We start from the raw sequence: 15236 nt of genomic DNA, 5'->3' as shown, positions 1-15236 counted from the left end.
GACGGTGCCTGGCCAAAACCTAGCCAGCATTAGACAGTCCCACTTCATTTTTGTAAATCTGATAGATGAACAAAAACATCACAATGCTTAAATGTTTACCTTTGTGTTAGTGGCATAATTACTGAGATTGGACATTTTAAAAATATTTACAAGTCATTTTATTTCCTGCAAATTGTCTTTTGTGTCTCCTGAGATCATAGATTCTTTAGACAAGAAAAGAGATTCTCCTCCTTTTGGATCCCTTCGTTGATGAAACTTATCCAAGGCAAAAGGAGCAGAAACTCGCTGGAGCACACTCACAGCATCATATGTAATACATGAAACAGCACCTGATAAAATCAACTTAATTCACTTCCTAATCTGTAACTATTTACCATGTGTCCTGGGTTGAACAGTGTCCCACCAAAATTCATGTCCACTAGAAGCTCAGAATGTGACCTTATTTGGAAACAGGGTCTTGGCAGATGTAATTAGTTACGATGAGATCATAATGGATTAAGGTGGGCCCTAAATCCAATGACTAGTGCTCTTAATAGAAGGCCATGTGAGGACAGAGGCAGAGATTGGAGTGATGCAGCTACAAGCCAAAGGATGCCAAGGATAGTCAGCAGCCACTAGAAGCTGGGAAGAGGCGAGGAATGATTCTTCCTTAGAGCATCCAGAGGGAGCATGGCCCTGCTGACACCTTGATTTTGACTTCTAGCCTCTAGAACCACAGAATAAATTTGTCGTTTTAAGCCACCCACTTTGTAATACTTTCTTACAGCAGCCCTAGGAAACTAATATACCATGTAAACCTCAAGAAAAACACTTAGAAGATAAAAACCTGAGATTCAAGCATAGCTCTGTAGGCTTATTTGCAATATGTAAGTTCTTACTTGATAAATCCACAGGAACACATTCTACTGTGATGTTTAGCTGCCCAGGAATAATCTGCAATTTGGTCTTCTCTGGCCTAGATGTAAAATAAGAATATTTTATACTTAAAAATATGATTAAGAAGTGCATTGGTTACACTTTATCCAAACTTCCAAATGCTTCCAAATCCAAATGCTCCGAAGCATTTGATTTTTCCCATATATGACTCACATTCAGAATTTGAAGAAATTATAATTCATCTATTATACTGATTTACTGCAGTAACTCCAAAACACTTACTTCTTGTATTCTGAGAGCAACTTGAGAATGTCTTCATTTGAAAGCTTGCTACTGTCTTGTTTATACAAAGGAGAAAATCTCCCATCCAGGTCCAGAGAACCTTGAATATCTTTGAAAATGGGTCTAAAACGGGAACAGAAGGGGTTTTTTAACTCGAAAGTATTGATAAATTAAGATAAAATAGTGGTGGTGGGAGTATAAAATGGTGAAACTATTTTGGAACATAATTTGGCAGTTTCTCCCGAAGTTAAGCATACACCTACCCTCTGATCCTGCAATTCCACTCCTAGGCATATTTCCACGTGGTACTTGAACATTCACAGCAGATTTATTTGTTATAGCCCCAAACTGGCAACCACCCAGATATTCATCAACAGGTGGTATATTCTTACAATGGAATACTACTCAAAATGAACAACTGATACAACATTATGGATGAAACTCAAAAACAGATTGAGCACAAGAAACCAAATGCAAGGGATTTCCCTGGTGGTCCAGTGGTTAACACTTCTCCTTCCAATACAGGGAGTGCGGGTTCCATCCCTGGTCGGGGAGCTAAGATCCCACATGCCTCGTGGCCAAAAAACCAAAACATGAAACAGAAGCAATACGGTAACAAATTCAATAAAAACTTTAAAAATGGTCCACATCAAAGAAAAAAAAGTCTTTAAAAAAAAACCAAATGCAAGAGTACATACTGCATGATTCCACTTATATGATAGTCTAGAATAGGTAAAAGTCATCTAAGGTCAGTGGTTGCCTGGGTATGGGTGGGATGGCTGACTGGACAGGAATATGAGGAAACTCTCTGGAGTGATAGACATGTTCTATATCTTGGTTGGGGTGGTAGTTTTATGACTGTAAATATCTGTGAAAATTCATCAAGTTGGACATATAAAATGTGAATTTTAATCAAAGGTAAATTATCTCTCAATAAAGTTGATAAAAATTGAATTAGATATTTAAGATCAATTTATAGAGTCTACAATATATATGTAAAGTTTCCAATATGAATTGGAATTATTCCCTCCCCCTCCCCTTCTTCCATTTTTCAAGCAGCTATTTTACTGCTAAATCGGGAAGTAATGTACAAGCACCCAACACACTGGAAGCAGCTATGACCAGAAGCACAATTCCCCCTGGCAGAACCTCTGAAAATGTGGTTATAGGCATTAACTACTGTTCCTACTTCTAAGCATACCTCCTTTATTTTCAGTAAACAGGGGTTTATCACACATCTTTTAAATACCCCAGCCAAGCCTTTAGAGTGAGTTCCTGCTACTACTGACAACCAAAATAATTCAGGCAGAAAAAAACAGCATAATTCCACATCAGAACTGAGGATCAAAGCTTCTAACTTAGAAGATTTTAAAATTTATTTTTCTACTGGCAAATCAGCATCAAGCAGCTACTGCTATGGCCTGAAGGGGAGCGGGGGGCAGTGTGCCACAGGTGTCCAGAGTGGGCTCTGAACTCAGATGCCATGAGCGCTGAGCCCTATTCACACACATGCCATGTGAACTTGGGCAAGGATTTTTTGTTTTACTTCAGTGACTCAATTTCCTCATCTCTAAGATGGGGGAGAATACTACCCACCTCTTTTTTTGGGGGGTATGTATGTATGTGTGTATGTATGTATTTATTTATTTGTTTGTTTGTTTGTTTGGCTGCACCAGGTCTTAGTTGCGGCATGCAGGATCTTCGTTGCTGCATTCAGGATCTTTTTTTTTTTTTAGTTGCGGCATGCGGGATCTAGTTCCCTGACCAGGGATCGAACCCGAGACCCCTGCATTGGGAGCGCAGAGTCTTACCCACTGGAGCACCAGGGAAGTCCCAATACCTACCTCTTAAGGAAGTATACATTAAACACTTAGACCTCTGCCTTATACACTGAGCACTTAATTCCTATAAATAATAACAGCAGCAGCAGCTGGAGCATCACTAAGTATGCTTATATTTACAGGCCATATTTCACCTTCTATAATGCCTAAATATACCACCCTCCACTACTCTTTGCCCTTGACCTATCCTTGGCAATCATTCTTACCAGTCTGCAAAACAAGGCCAAGGTGCCTTTTCATCTATCAACATACAATGCATTTTGAGACCTTCCCCCAGATGAAATGATTATAAATAGTGACAGAAGACTTAATTAACTTAGAATCTCCTATCCTTATGCTACTCCTCAGCACCCACTGAACATAACTGACTGAATTATTCAGAACATGGTGCCCTTTCCCCAGAAGTTCCAGTGAGCTGTACAGGCTGTACCACAAACAAGCCAGTGAACTTGTACTTCAAAGGGGGAATAAGCAAGACGCACGTTTTAAGTCATCACTGTAGGTAGACTTGCAAGATCCGGAGAAAAAACATGTAACCCACCATCAGATATGTGGTATAGATAATACACTTCCTAATAGACTACCCCTGAAGGGGTTGCAAAATTTGTCATCAGAAAGCAAGAAAATCTATTAATTACACACTTGCACTTAACAACAGCATTCTTTGCCTTCTCATTTTTAGTATGTTTTTCAGAATTACTCTATGATGGCTTTTCAAAGCATAAGCCCAGCCAACTCTGAAATAGTGGGCACACTGTACATAATTCACTACAATTTCTGGTTTTCTGGAAAAAAATTCCATCACTTTAGCAAATAAGCTCTGCTTTAAAATGCAATAAAATTAAGTGGTGTCAGTCAGATCAGTAACCCAAGCCAAAGAAAATTTCCCTGGAGCAAGACATTTGAAAAAATGAAAGGTCTTTGAGGCACAGCAAATTCTAAGAGAAAGAATTCTTATATCCTGTTACAGACTGAATGTTTGTATCGTTCCCCCAACCCGGCCCCATGCCGCCAAAGTTCATTTGTTGAAATCTAATCCCCAAGGTGATATTTGGAGGTAGGGCATTTGGGAGATGATTCGGTCATGAGGATGGAGACCTCATAAATGGGATTAGTGCCCTTGTAAGAGGCCAGAGAGCTAGCCCGCCCTCGTTCCACCATGTGAGGATACAAGGAGAAGTTGGTTATCTAAAACCTGGAAGACAGTCCTCACCAGAACCCAACCATGCTGGCACCCTGATCTCGGAATTCTAACCTCTGGGTACGAAATAAATGTCTGTTGTTTAAGCCACCCAGTCTATAATAATTCATTATAGCAGTCCAAATGGACTGAGACACATCCCAAGTGTCCCAAGATGTAACTGGCTTGTCAGAAACAGACTTCCAAATGCTACTGGGAAAGATGACAGCCCTCAACTTTACATATGAGTGTGAATAGATGGGTCAGGATTATATTTGTACAAACCTGGCAGCCCAAGCAAAGGGCATTCTGTATTGTCCAAGGCGGCTACACACTTGCTTAGCTGTCCTGTGCACCTTCTGGGCTGTCTAAGGGCAGAAATAAGAAGACAAGATCATATTTGTTCAAACTACCAGGGACTCACCCAGAAAAATAATTGCCCCAACTTACTGATATAAAACATCAAAATCTAGGAAAACAAAATATAGAAATAGCTACAAGTAAAACACAACACACATCAGCCACCCACTTTTCAAGATGAAAGTATTTCCTAAAGGTTCTGTGTTTTCTCATCAACAAAGCCCTCATCGAGATATCAGAAGACAGACAAAATAGGTGTAGGGCATGTTTTGCACCAAAGACCACTACTGGGAAAATTTAAGCAGTTTTAATGTGTATTTCCTTTCACAACATGAGCAGGCAGACACTCATCATTCTTGGGAGAAGTTTGTTCTGGGTACCGCTGACCTTTTTACTCCCAAGATAAAAGCCAAATGACCAAGAATCAATGCAATTAGTTTAGCATGGGCAGGAATTGCTGTTTGCACAGGCACTGGGAGATGGCAAAGGAGATTAACTGCCTATAGAGTCTAAACAGGCTGTGAAAATGCTGGCTGTATGCTCACCCCTAGGGATACAGAATGCTAGAGGCTTTTATCTATACTGTTCAGAGTTTCTTTTCCCACAAATTAGTCATAGGTCTCCTCAGCATCTCCCACTTAATAAACACTATTTGGACACACAGCTAAATGCTACATATAACAGATCGACTCTTATAAATACTCAGCAGCTGGAGTGCCACTAATGAACTGTGCCACAAATGCTTTCCCTCTCTGGGCCTCACTTTTCTCATTTATAAAATGAGACGAGAGAATTAGAGCAATAATTTCCAAAAGTTTGGAATTCATGATCCAGAAATTTGGATGATTATATGGGTAGCTGACTTTGAAGGTTGCCATTTAAAGCCCTTGGATGGTAAAAAACAATCCCTGCCATTTCATATGCCAACATTTCAGGAAAGATAGACAGGTGTAATGTTTAAAAAGTAGGAAGGGCAAAACTCTCAGAATAAAGGACAGCCCTTCGAATAAAATACATTGACGTTTCATGAATGGCTCACTATCTTGTCTTTCTTTTCTCATTTCATCACAGATAGGAGTAAATTTGAGTACAGACTGGCATTTGGAAACTGCAGGACTGGGTCATTTTCATCCTCCCAGCTCTGACATTCTAAGCCTGTACTGCAGGGCTGGGAGTAAAGAAAGGGTAGCTATTGCCAAGGACACGGTATCAATGAACAGGTGTTGCCTAAAAGCCTTTAGCTCTTACTTTGATAAACAAGCAAAAATCAGATCGTCATGTAAAAAGGACATAAAGGAAAAGGGGGAAAAGTCACGTTCAAGCCTTAGCATGCATACTCACATAGTATACAACATTTTCAGAAAATACTGCATGCTGCGAGAAAGTTGTGGGGTTTTTTTTGTTTTCTTTGGGGAGGAATTATTGATGATACCGTTTAAAATATCAATAAAAGGCAAATTCTACATCAGGCTGAAATGCTCACAAACGATCTTTATAAATACCTTTGCCGGGTCGGAATTTTTGATGTAGGGTTCTGCACAGTGCGTGATGTTTCCCTGGAGCACCTTTTCAATTCTCGCAACCAGGAAAATTTCAGGATGTGGATTCGTCACTGAGAAAATTCCCTGGAAAAAAATCCTTCCGTTAGACTTTTCTTGACTGTAACCTCATATATACAGTTGTTTGCTTAGTGATTCCTAGGGGGTGTGTTTAGCACAGAATGCTGATATTCAACACAGGATCATGTCCAGGGCCCTGGCAATAGATAGCATTTCCTTTCATACAGTTTCCCAGGCTCCCAATGTTCCTTTCAAAATGGATTTTCTATTTTGTCACCAATTTCACGTGTATTAGTCCCCAAAGCACAGGTGTCACCCTGGCTGCTTAGCCGCTTGTGTTCGGCAGTGTTTGCGAGGTGCATCCTTAGGCCTTATCAGTACAGCGTGCATTGTTTGGCTTAAGCGGCATGTGCAAAAATAGCGTGCATTTCTGAAGTGGAACCGGATATGCATTTTTAAACATAACTGCCTGTAACTCCAGGGCAATTCACTCACACTTAACTACTCCTGATGGTAGCTAAGAAGGAAGAAAATACTCTACTGCTCTGTAGAACATAAAAACTGAATCATTCTATAGAAAACATTCCTTTGTTGCAGTTAAAGAGCTCTGGTGCTCTCAACGTAAAGGTAGAGGACAGAGGATCCAGAACTCCTTTTGTTCCCAAACACTTTATCTCAGGTACTAACGTAGATGCAACCCAAGTTCCATGAGTTTTCTTTGAGGGCATGTGGAACAACCATATCATCTCCTGTTCCAGTTCAGCTCCTTCCAAATATAATGTCTTCCAAATAGCCTGTTCGTTGGTTATGTCGGTTGCTTAAAGGAGCACCACACAAATGAATTCAAGTGTAAAAATCCATCACTGGGACTCTACCAAGTTTTATTTTTCTGCTTGCTATATTACCAACTGTGTTATGATAGTGTGTTCCAGTTTTCAAAGCATTTCAGACACGGTAGCTCATCTGTTCCAGAAAGAACCCTCTGAGGTAGACAGGAAAGAAGGGAAAACCGAGTGTAGGACGCTAAGTAATTCCCCCCAATCCAGCAGCTTCTAAGGGTCCCAGATTATGTCTGATTTAGCTTTGAATTCCCAAGCAGCAAGCATGGAAGAAAGCGGTTAAAAACTGTTCGGGGAGTCCAATTTCCTGGGTTCAAATGCTGACCCCGCCATTTATGGGTTTAGGCAAGTCGTATTCTCTCTACATCTCAGATTTCCCATCTATGAAATGGGGGATGATGAGAGTAAGAGCGCTCTTGTAATCTTCTTGAGTGGATTAAATGAAGTAATGCACATTAGGTACCTGGCTATTGCCAGAGTAACCCAAAGCGTCTCAAGATCACAGAACTTGATTTTTGGTTCTGCCAGGAGCATGCTGCCCGGGCTGGGACACGCAGCTGGCAGACTGCTCGAGCGGCTCCCACAGAAGGTAGGCTGAGCAGTGCACCTTGAGTGCAATCGCATGCTTTCTGATTGTCACATAACTGTGCTAGATAGTTTTCGTGCACCATCTCCCTCAGTCTTCATAAAAACCCTTGAACGCAGGCACTACGATATACACATTTTACAGATTAAGAAACTGAGGCTTAGAGATGTTCGTGCAGTAAGTGGGTGAAGATTGCAGCCAGGGCTTCCAGACGATACACAGCTTCTCAGCCTCTTGACCTAGGCTTCCAACATCTCATGCGATATGGCTTAACGAGAACAGTAACACCAATTACTGCCCTGGCTAACATTCACTGAGCGCCTATTGTTCCCCACGCCCAGGACTCCAGCCAGTTTCCCCACACTGCCGTTTCCCCACACCTATGCGAGCAACGAATATTATCATTTAAAAGGATTTGACAACTGATAAGAGGAAGCTGCTTTCACTCGTTTATCTGTTATCACTGTTACTACTGCTCTTAAAAGCAGCCACGTCTTACTGAGCCAACACGGCGGGCCTGGTACAGGGCCGAGTGCTTTCTAGGGACAGCACACGTTATCTGAGCCTCACAGTCACCCCGGATGCGGTAACTATGGTTACCTCCAGTTTACAGATGAGGATGCTGAGGCACAGAGATGCTCACTGTTCAACTGACCAGGATTCCGGTCCAGGGGGAGACTCTCTGAGGCTGCTTCGCCTTTTGTCCCACCACCTTCGAGCTCTCCCCCGTCCCCAGAACACAGAAGGGTAACCAGAGAGCACCCAGGAATCCTGTGTGGGCTGGGAGTCTGGCTCTTTAGGACAAGGCCTCTGGCCCTTCCCTCCTGTCCCACCAAGGAGGCATGGATGGGCCTGCCCCCGCCGGAGGGTGACTCTCACCCACTTCACTGCCCCCTCCCTCTAAAGAACGGGCCAGGTCCCCCCAGCCCAGTCCGCAGCACTTAGCCCCCAGGGCACGGCAGGGCATGTGACAGCAGACTGCCCCCTTTTCACTAGCGCCCAACACCTGCTGCCCCCCAGCGGGGAGCCCAGAAGCCACAGGTCAGTTTGGGGGACACGGGGGACTGAGCTCTCTCAGGGCATCTGGGAAGGAACTGCCAGGCAGCTGAGAGTGAAGTAACTGGTCACAGTGGCTGTTTGATGTCAGGAAGGCAAAACTACTCAATGGATCCAGCTTCCTCCTTTTCCTGTGGTCACCTTGTTGCTCCAAGGAGCAGATGGGGAGGGCCTAGAATGGCCCGCAAGCCCCCACTGTCCACCAAGCCCTGGAGCGGCCTCTTTCTGTAGATCATGCCACCCCTTGAACAGCCTTGGTGGAGGTGACGGGGTTGCCGGACAGCCCTTTCCAGGAATGCTGGGGAACCAGGCTGTTTCCCCGTCTCTAGGGTGACAGGGAAGCAGTACAGTAGAGGGGGGAAAGCTGGGCTTTGGAGCCTGCTAGACCCAGGCTCAGGTCCTGCTCCTCATCTTAGTAGCTCTATGACCTTGAGTAAGCCACCTGATTGCTCTGTGCCTCAGTTTCCTCATCTATAAAATGGGGATAGGAATAGGACCTACCTTCTTTACTGGGGGTGTGGTAAGAATTAAATGACTTTATACAGATAGAGTACCTAGAGAAACATTGAAAAAATAATTGCTGAAAAAAATTTGATGAGCTGAGATTAGCGTTCAGATCTGCTAACATCCAGTCTCTCCCTACACAGTACTGCATCCTAGTCCTAAATGGGAGGAAGATGAAGAAAAAGCCTTCTTCAAAAGAAAATGTTCGAATATTGGAGCAAATGACCGCTTCCTAGTATCTTTAGTTGATCTGGAACAAGGGTGCAAAATGATAAAGCCATTTGAGGCCACTGCCCATCATTCTCACCTCTCCAGCTCTCATCTATTCCTTTGAAGGCTCTCTCACGTCCCACATCTTCTACGCAGTCTTCTAAGTCAACTCCTGACCCTTGACCCCTCCTCACATTCCAAACTCCTCCACTCCCATTGTGTTATACATGTCAGCACTTAATTACATACTGCCTAATGTTGTTGACTGAGGTCTTTCAAACAGACCTAGGCTCAAATCCCACCTTCACCACTACCAGCCATGTCATGATGGGCAGCTTACTTAGCCTCCCTGATCAGCAGTTTCCTCATCTGCAAAACAGCAATAATCATCCTGTTTCACAAGACAATGGTGTTTACATGAGACACCAATGGAAAATTCTGGCACACAAGAGATATGCAAAAAATGCTGATTTTCTTCCTGACCTAGGTTATAAGTGGGATGACACCTGAAACCACAATTTAAACTTCTTGTATTGAACAGACAGCTGAGCACATTGAACTAATGCAGCAAATAACTCATTGGCTTAGAAGGACTTATTTGACATTGTGTGGACAATTTTCAACATATAATTCAATAGCAGGTTCTCAAATACCTGTAATACTGTCTTGCTCAATCTCTCTTTTAGAAGCATAGGCCGTCACAGTGGAATGTTCAAGTATGTGACAACCACAGTCTGAGTAACAAACTAAGAGGATGTAAGGGAATGAGGAGCAACATGGGGAAAAACGACCACAGATCCACAGCCCAGAGGGGAGTGACAGCACATGTCAAGTCCCCTACCACTGGGCAATCTGTATCAATGAGCATAATCTTTGACCCTGAAAACCCCAATGCTTGAAATTTATTCTAAGGAGATAATTCAACAAGTGAGCTAACATGTAAGCACAAGGATGCAATAATGCAGTGTTTTTTATGATATCCCCAAATTAGAAATATCCTAATGAGCTAAATCAGTGGAATAACAGATTAGCCTTTAATAAGAATGTGACTGATCCAGATAGTGATACAGGGTGATAAACATGATGCTGAATAAATACAGTAGGTATAAAACAGCATGACTATGATACAGTCTGTACAAGAGTATACATAATGTGTATGTGTTTATATATACACAACAGAGACATCTAGAAAGATGTTTGCCAAAATGTTAATAGTTATCATCTATGGGTGGTGATTTTTACTTTCTTCTTTATTACTTTTTGTATTGTTCGAATGTTCTACATGATAATGTATTTATTTTTATAATCAGAAGAAAAAGGAACAACATTTTTATTTAGGGTAAAAGAAATCTCCTTACAATGCGAGCTGCTTTGTTCTGCTTCTTCCCACTTTAATTCTCTGCCACACTCTAGTTTCCTTTCAGTTGCAAAAGTCTAGAAGGCAGACCATCAATTCTACTCTGCCTAACCTCTTATGGCGTCCAGTCTGGTCAGAGGTCAAAATGCCAGGGAACTGTTAGGCTCCTTCCAAAGGGCATTCTTTGCCTCAGATAGGATAGGGGAGCGTAGCATTACAGCTGTGACACAAGAACTCCTTGAATAAAGAGAGTTTATGCTCCATTAAAACTACCTACTCAGGTAGTTTCGCTGGTGGTGCAGTGGTTGAGAGTCCGCCTGCCAATGCAGGGGACACGGGTTCGTGCCCCGGTCCGGGAGGAGCCCACATGCTGTGGAGCGGCTGGGCCCGTGAGCCATGGCCACCGAGCCTGCGCGTCTGGAGCCTGTGCTCCACAACGGGAGAGGCCACAACAGTGAGAGGCCCATGTACCGCTAAAAAAAAAAAAAAAAAAAAAAAAAAAACCACCTACTCAGAATGGGAATGGGAGTTAGGGAGGGAAGGTTATTGTAGGGTCAACTTTTTCTTCAAAGAAACGAGTCTTACAGGTACTTATTGCCTTGCTCAAAAGTATGCACAGGGGTACAGGGGTGTGTCTGTGTCATCTGCATTCCATCTCACAAAATACTTCGAGATTCACATCACGGTCCCACTTCACCAGTGTATTATTAGCATATTTGCTGGTTTCCTTTTTTTCCCCTCCAGCTTCAGTCACCAGAAAAACATCTATACACAGACGCTACAAGAGATGGAATGCCCATGAAAACACTGGCCTGAAACTATGAAGGAACCCAAGGGTGTTTCTGTTTCTTATTCTGAATGCACTACCAAGGCTAAAAGATCATTCCTTACCTGCCTTATGTAGCGTAACTGAGATTCAGCAATTCCATGAATGAAAGACTCTGGTGAAGAGCCTCTTGGGTTTCCATCACTAGCCAGTTGGGTTGAAGGGCTCCACAGCATTTCACGGACAGATGCGGGATTCAGGTCTACGTGGAAGTCAGCTGAAATCTTACAATTGTTCTTCACATCAAATAAGGCAAGATTTATAAAAAAGGGTTCAACCTGGGAATGAAAACCATTACGTTTTTAAACTATGACTTTTATTTTAGGTGGGGTGGGGGGAGGGACAAATTACAAAATAATTTTTTTTAATTCCTCAAGTTTCTCTGATTACAGTTCCTTTCTGAGTTTAACATTTAGCTAAAACTGCATTGTGGCTCATTTGCATATAAGAAAGAGCATTCTAAATAACAGACTATCAAACTTTAACTTCTGTCAGGTATAATTTCACAAGTTATAAATTTTTTAAAATGATGAGTAGAAATCAGAAGCCACATTTAAAGAACTTCAACTGTTCTATGAATAAATTTTAATTCTCCATAGGCTTATTGAAATTACCCAAAAATAATGCCGGTATTACAGAGAAGAAATAAATCTTCCCTTTTGCTATGTTACAGCTTATTGGATTATACATTTAATAAGAGCTAATATCAGTCAACATCAAATTACTTGACAAAAGCTTTGCCCTATCAGCAATTTTGGAAGACATGATTCCTCTCCACAGATGGCATTTGAAAGCTGGTCACAAAGAGAAATTTCAGGCCAGATGGCATAAATATTAACCCTTTACACACCGAAAGTCTGCTAGTGCATCTCAGCTACTTTGTAAGAGAATAAATAATCACTGTGGATATTTTTCAAAGACAAAGTAGAACCCCCAAAAAGATGAACATAAAATGCAGTCTCTTTGGCGATTTTACATTCATAGTTTCAAGTATTCCTAAGCAGCTCAAATGATGCGTGACAGCTAATAATTAGAATGTTCTGTGAAGAACAGAATGAATTTACCCTATGAGAATAGTGAGTGAGGCAGAGCTGACTGCACAGCATCTGTGTTCCTCCATGGCTTTGGTGTTCCTTACTCATGGCTATGAGTCAATTTCACAGAAGTCATATTCTCTAGTAGAATTTATAAATTTGAGGACTTTCCAGGTTCTGGAGACATGTCCCTCTTGAATGTAAAGAGCCTACCTACTCTACCTGCTATTTTGAATCGGTAAGACTTTCATGAATCCTCTCAAGATGAAAACACATTCCTATTCTGGCAAAAGAAAGACATGTATGAAATTCTTCCACGTCAAATTTATCGTAACATGTAGCAATGGAATTTGCATGCAGTAAATTAGTTCTCAGAACAAAATTAAAAATCTTAAAAAAATAAGGAAGAAGTTTCCTTAATGCACTGGTTTAATGGAGGTAGAAGGAAAATTCATACATACGTTTGTGGGTGGTCCTTTTGCATTGTCTCCAACTTGACCCAAGATATTGAACGTTAAATCATGGCAATTTACCAGGAAACGTTTATTGCACTTTTCCTCAAATGGCTTTATATCAGGTTCAATTCCTGAAAAGTCCAACCTCTACAAAATACATAATATGAATCATTTCCCCCCAAAATAGATATTATATGAATATAGATCTATGCGTAAAAATTGCAAAATCCAACAGTTCCCTGTCCATTCTTCATTTGAACTCTTATTTTTTTATTCAACAAGCCTTTGTAGAGCTCTTATAGTAAGGTTCAAACACAGATAGAGAGAAATCCCGACCTCACCCTCCACCCCACTCCTGATTTCATCTCCCATCCTCCCCCCCACCTCTGTTCAGCCCCATTGGCCTCCTTGGTTATTTCTCCAGCACACCAAGTATACTCACTCCCACCTCAGGACCTTTGCACTTGGTGTTCTGTCAGGAACCCTCTTCCCCCAAGATAAATGCAAGGCTTATTTACCAAGGTGAGCCTCACCAGGGTGAGGCTTCATTTCATTCAAGTGTCCAATCAGTTGGCATTTCCACAGAAAGACCTTCCTTAATTCCCTATATAAAACTATATACTCTCTGAAAGTCTCTACTCTCTTTCTTTAATTTCGTTTTCTAACATTATTTTTAATATTTATTTGGTTGTTTATTGTTTGACTTCCCCACAAAATATTATGTTCCAGGATGGTAGGAATTTTGTTTCTTTCATGAGCTGTGCAGGAGACAAATTTGACATGAATGGATATGGAAGGCAAGAATAACACAATGGCCTCTAACTTGGAAGATTCAGTAGACTGTGATGTTATAAACTTAGATGTGAAATAAAAATGAATAGCAGGTATAGGGGGAGGGTGAACAGAGATGATGAGTTCAGCTTGGGATGTGTTGAGTTTGAGGTGATGCAAGGTAATTGGTTGGAGAAATAGGAGAGGTGTGGGTTGGAGATGTGGATTTGGGAATCAGTGGTAACCAGGGTGAGGAGGACAAGGCCGGACCTCTGGGGATCACCTACATTGAAATGATGAGCAGAAGGAAAGGCATGTGCTTAGGAAACTGAAAATCCCTGAGCTCAGCTTCTAACAGAGCTGGGAGATGAACCTTGGCTGCCACAGAGATAAATTTTAAAAAATTATTGGTATCTGAAAATAAAGTTTAAAAAAAGATATTGGGAGTCAAAGAATTCCTCTCACAGAATCCTCCTCCTCAGCTCACGTGGCTCAGGCGATCTGAGTTCATCTGTTCATTCCAATGGTCTGAACAGACTCACATTCTGTGCACAAATGGGAGGAAAAGTATAGACTGTGGGACAACTTACTATATACTTTCGATAAGACCAGAGACAGGGTAGATGGGAAATGACTGGATGAATCTGAGCAGAGTATACTGCCAGTATGGAAAACTCAAGCCAAGAAACATAAGAATTTTTCTCAATTGCCTGAGTATTTCAAGCCAAAGCAGGTATTGTGACTGAAGAGTCTTGGATAATTATAGCTGTTCTGACCTTGCCTACATCACTGACAAAATTCTCCTTAAAAGGGCCTAAAATATAATATTAGTACCTGAAAGCAAGATATTCCCCCCAGAGTCTATTTATCTACAAACGTGTGGGACTAGACAGCTCCCTCTTGAACACTTATCTATCTGTGGAGCCAGCGCAGGCAAGTCATTGCCATGGAGATCAATTCTAATTTCCGCCCATTTATCTGCTCTCCTTTCTAGCTTACTCAGACAGTGGAATGCGAAGAGAAGCTGGACTAAAGCCCCCCAGCCCCCAAATCCTTTCCCTTCTAAGGCCTAAGAGTGCAAATGTTGGGACATGTGGTCATCCTCAGTAGTTCAAAGTCGGAGCCACCCCCTTCAGTCAGTGTTTCTTTTCTTTTGTTTTTTGTGTTTTTTAAAATTTTTTGTCTGTCTCTTCTTTGGGGGATGCATATTAGGCGTGTACATTTTTTATTTTTTTGGCCGCTCCACTTGGAATGTGGGATCTTAGTTCCCCAATGAGGGATCGAACCCGTGCCCCCTGCATTGGAAACACGGAGTCTTAACCACTGGATCGCCAGGGAATTCCTCAGTGTTTCTTTATTCTCTACGGTCAGTGGAAGAAAACACGTCTCTAAACACTGAACTCTGGCCAAAAGTGACAGCCGATATTATAGGATGACACTGCCTACCTAGAAAAGTACTCGACACACACAACCTGGATTTCTCTGTAGTGAAACTGCCTT

The 15236-nt window shown here is 41.9% G+C and overlaps 1 protein-coding gene across 1 annotated transcript in view; it reads right to left on the bottom strand.

Moving 5' to 3' along the window:
* DOCK11 (dedicator of cytokinesis 11) overlaps nucleotides 1-15236 on the bottom strand; it is a gene marked incomplete at its 5' end in the record, with an annotated part of 182529 nt that overhangs the window by 106021 nt on the left and 61272 nt on the right. Inside the window, 6 exons of the mRNA XM_079727117.1 lie at nucleotides 879-955; nucleotides 1159-1281; nucleotides 4465-4547; nucleotides 6042-6164; nucleotides 11542-11754; nucleotides 12972-13112. Of these exons, the coding sequence (XP_079583243.1) occupies nucleotides 879-955; nucleotides 1159-1281; nucleotides 4465-4547; nucleotides 6042-6164; nucleotides 11542-11754; nucleotides 12972-13112 (760 nt within the window). The remainder of the gene's footprint in view (nucleotides 1-878; nucleotides 956-1158; nucleotides 1282-4464; nucleotides 4548-6041; nucleotides 6165-11541; nucleotides 11755-12971; nucleotides 13113-15236) is intronic.

The sequence above is a fragment of the Hyperoodon ampullatus genome, assembly GCF_949752795.1.
Source record: "Hyperoodon ampullatus genome assembly, chromosome: X".
NCBI lineage: Eukaryota > Metazoa > Chordata > Mammalia > Artiodactyla > Ziphiidae > Hyperoodon > Hyperoodon ampullatus.
Note: the sequence above shows the minus strand (reverse complement) of the source record. Positions and strands in the feature narration are given on the sequence as shown.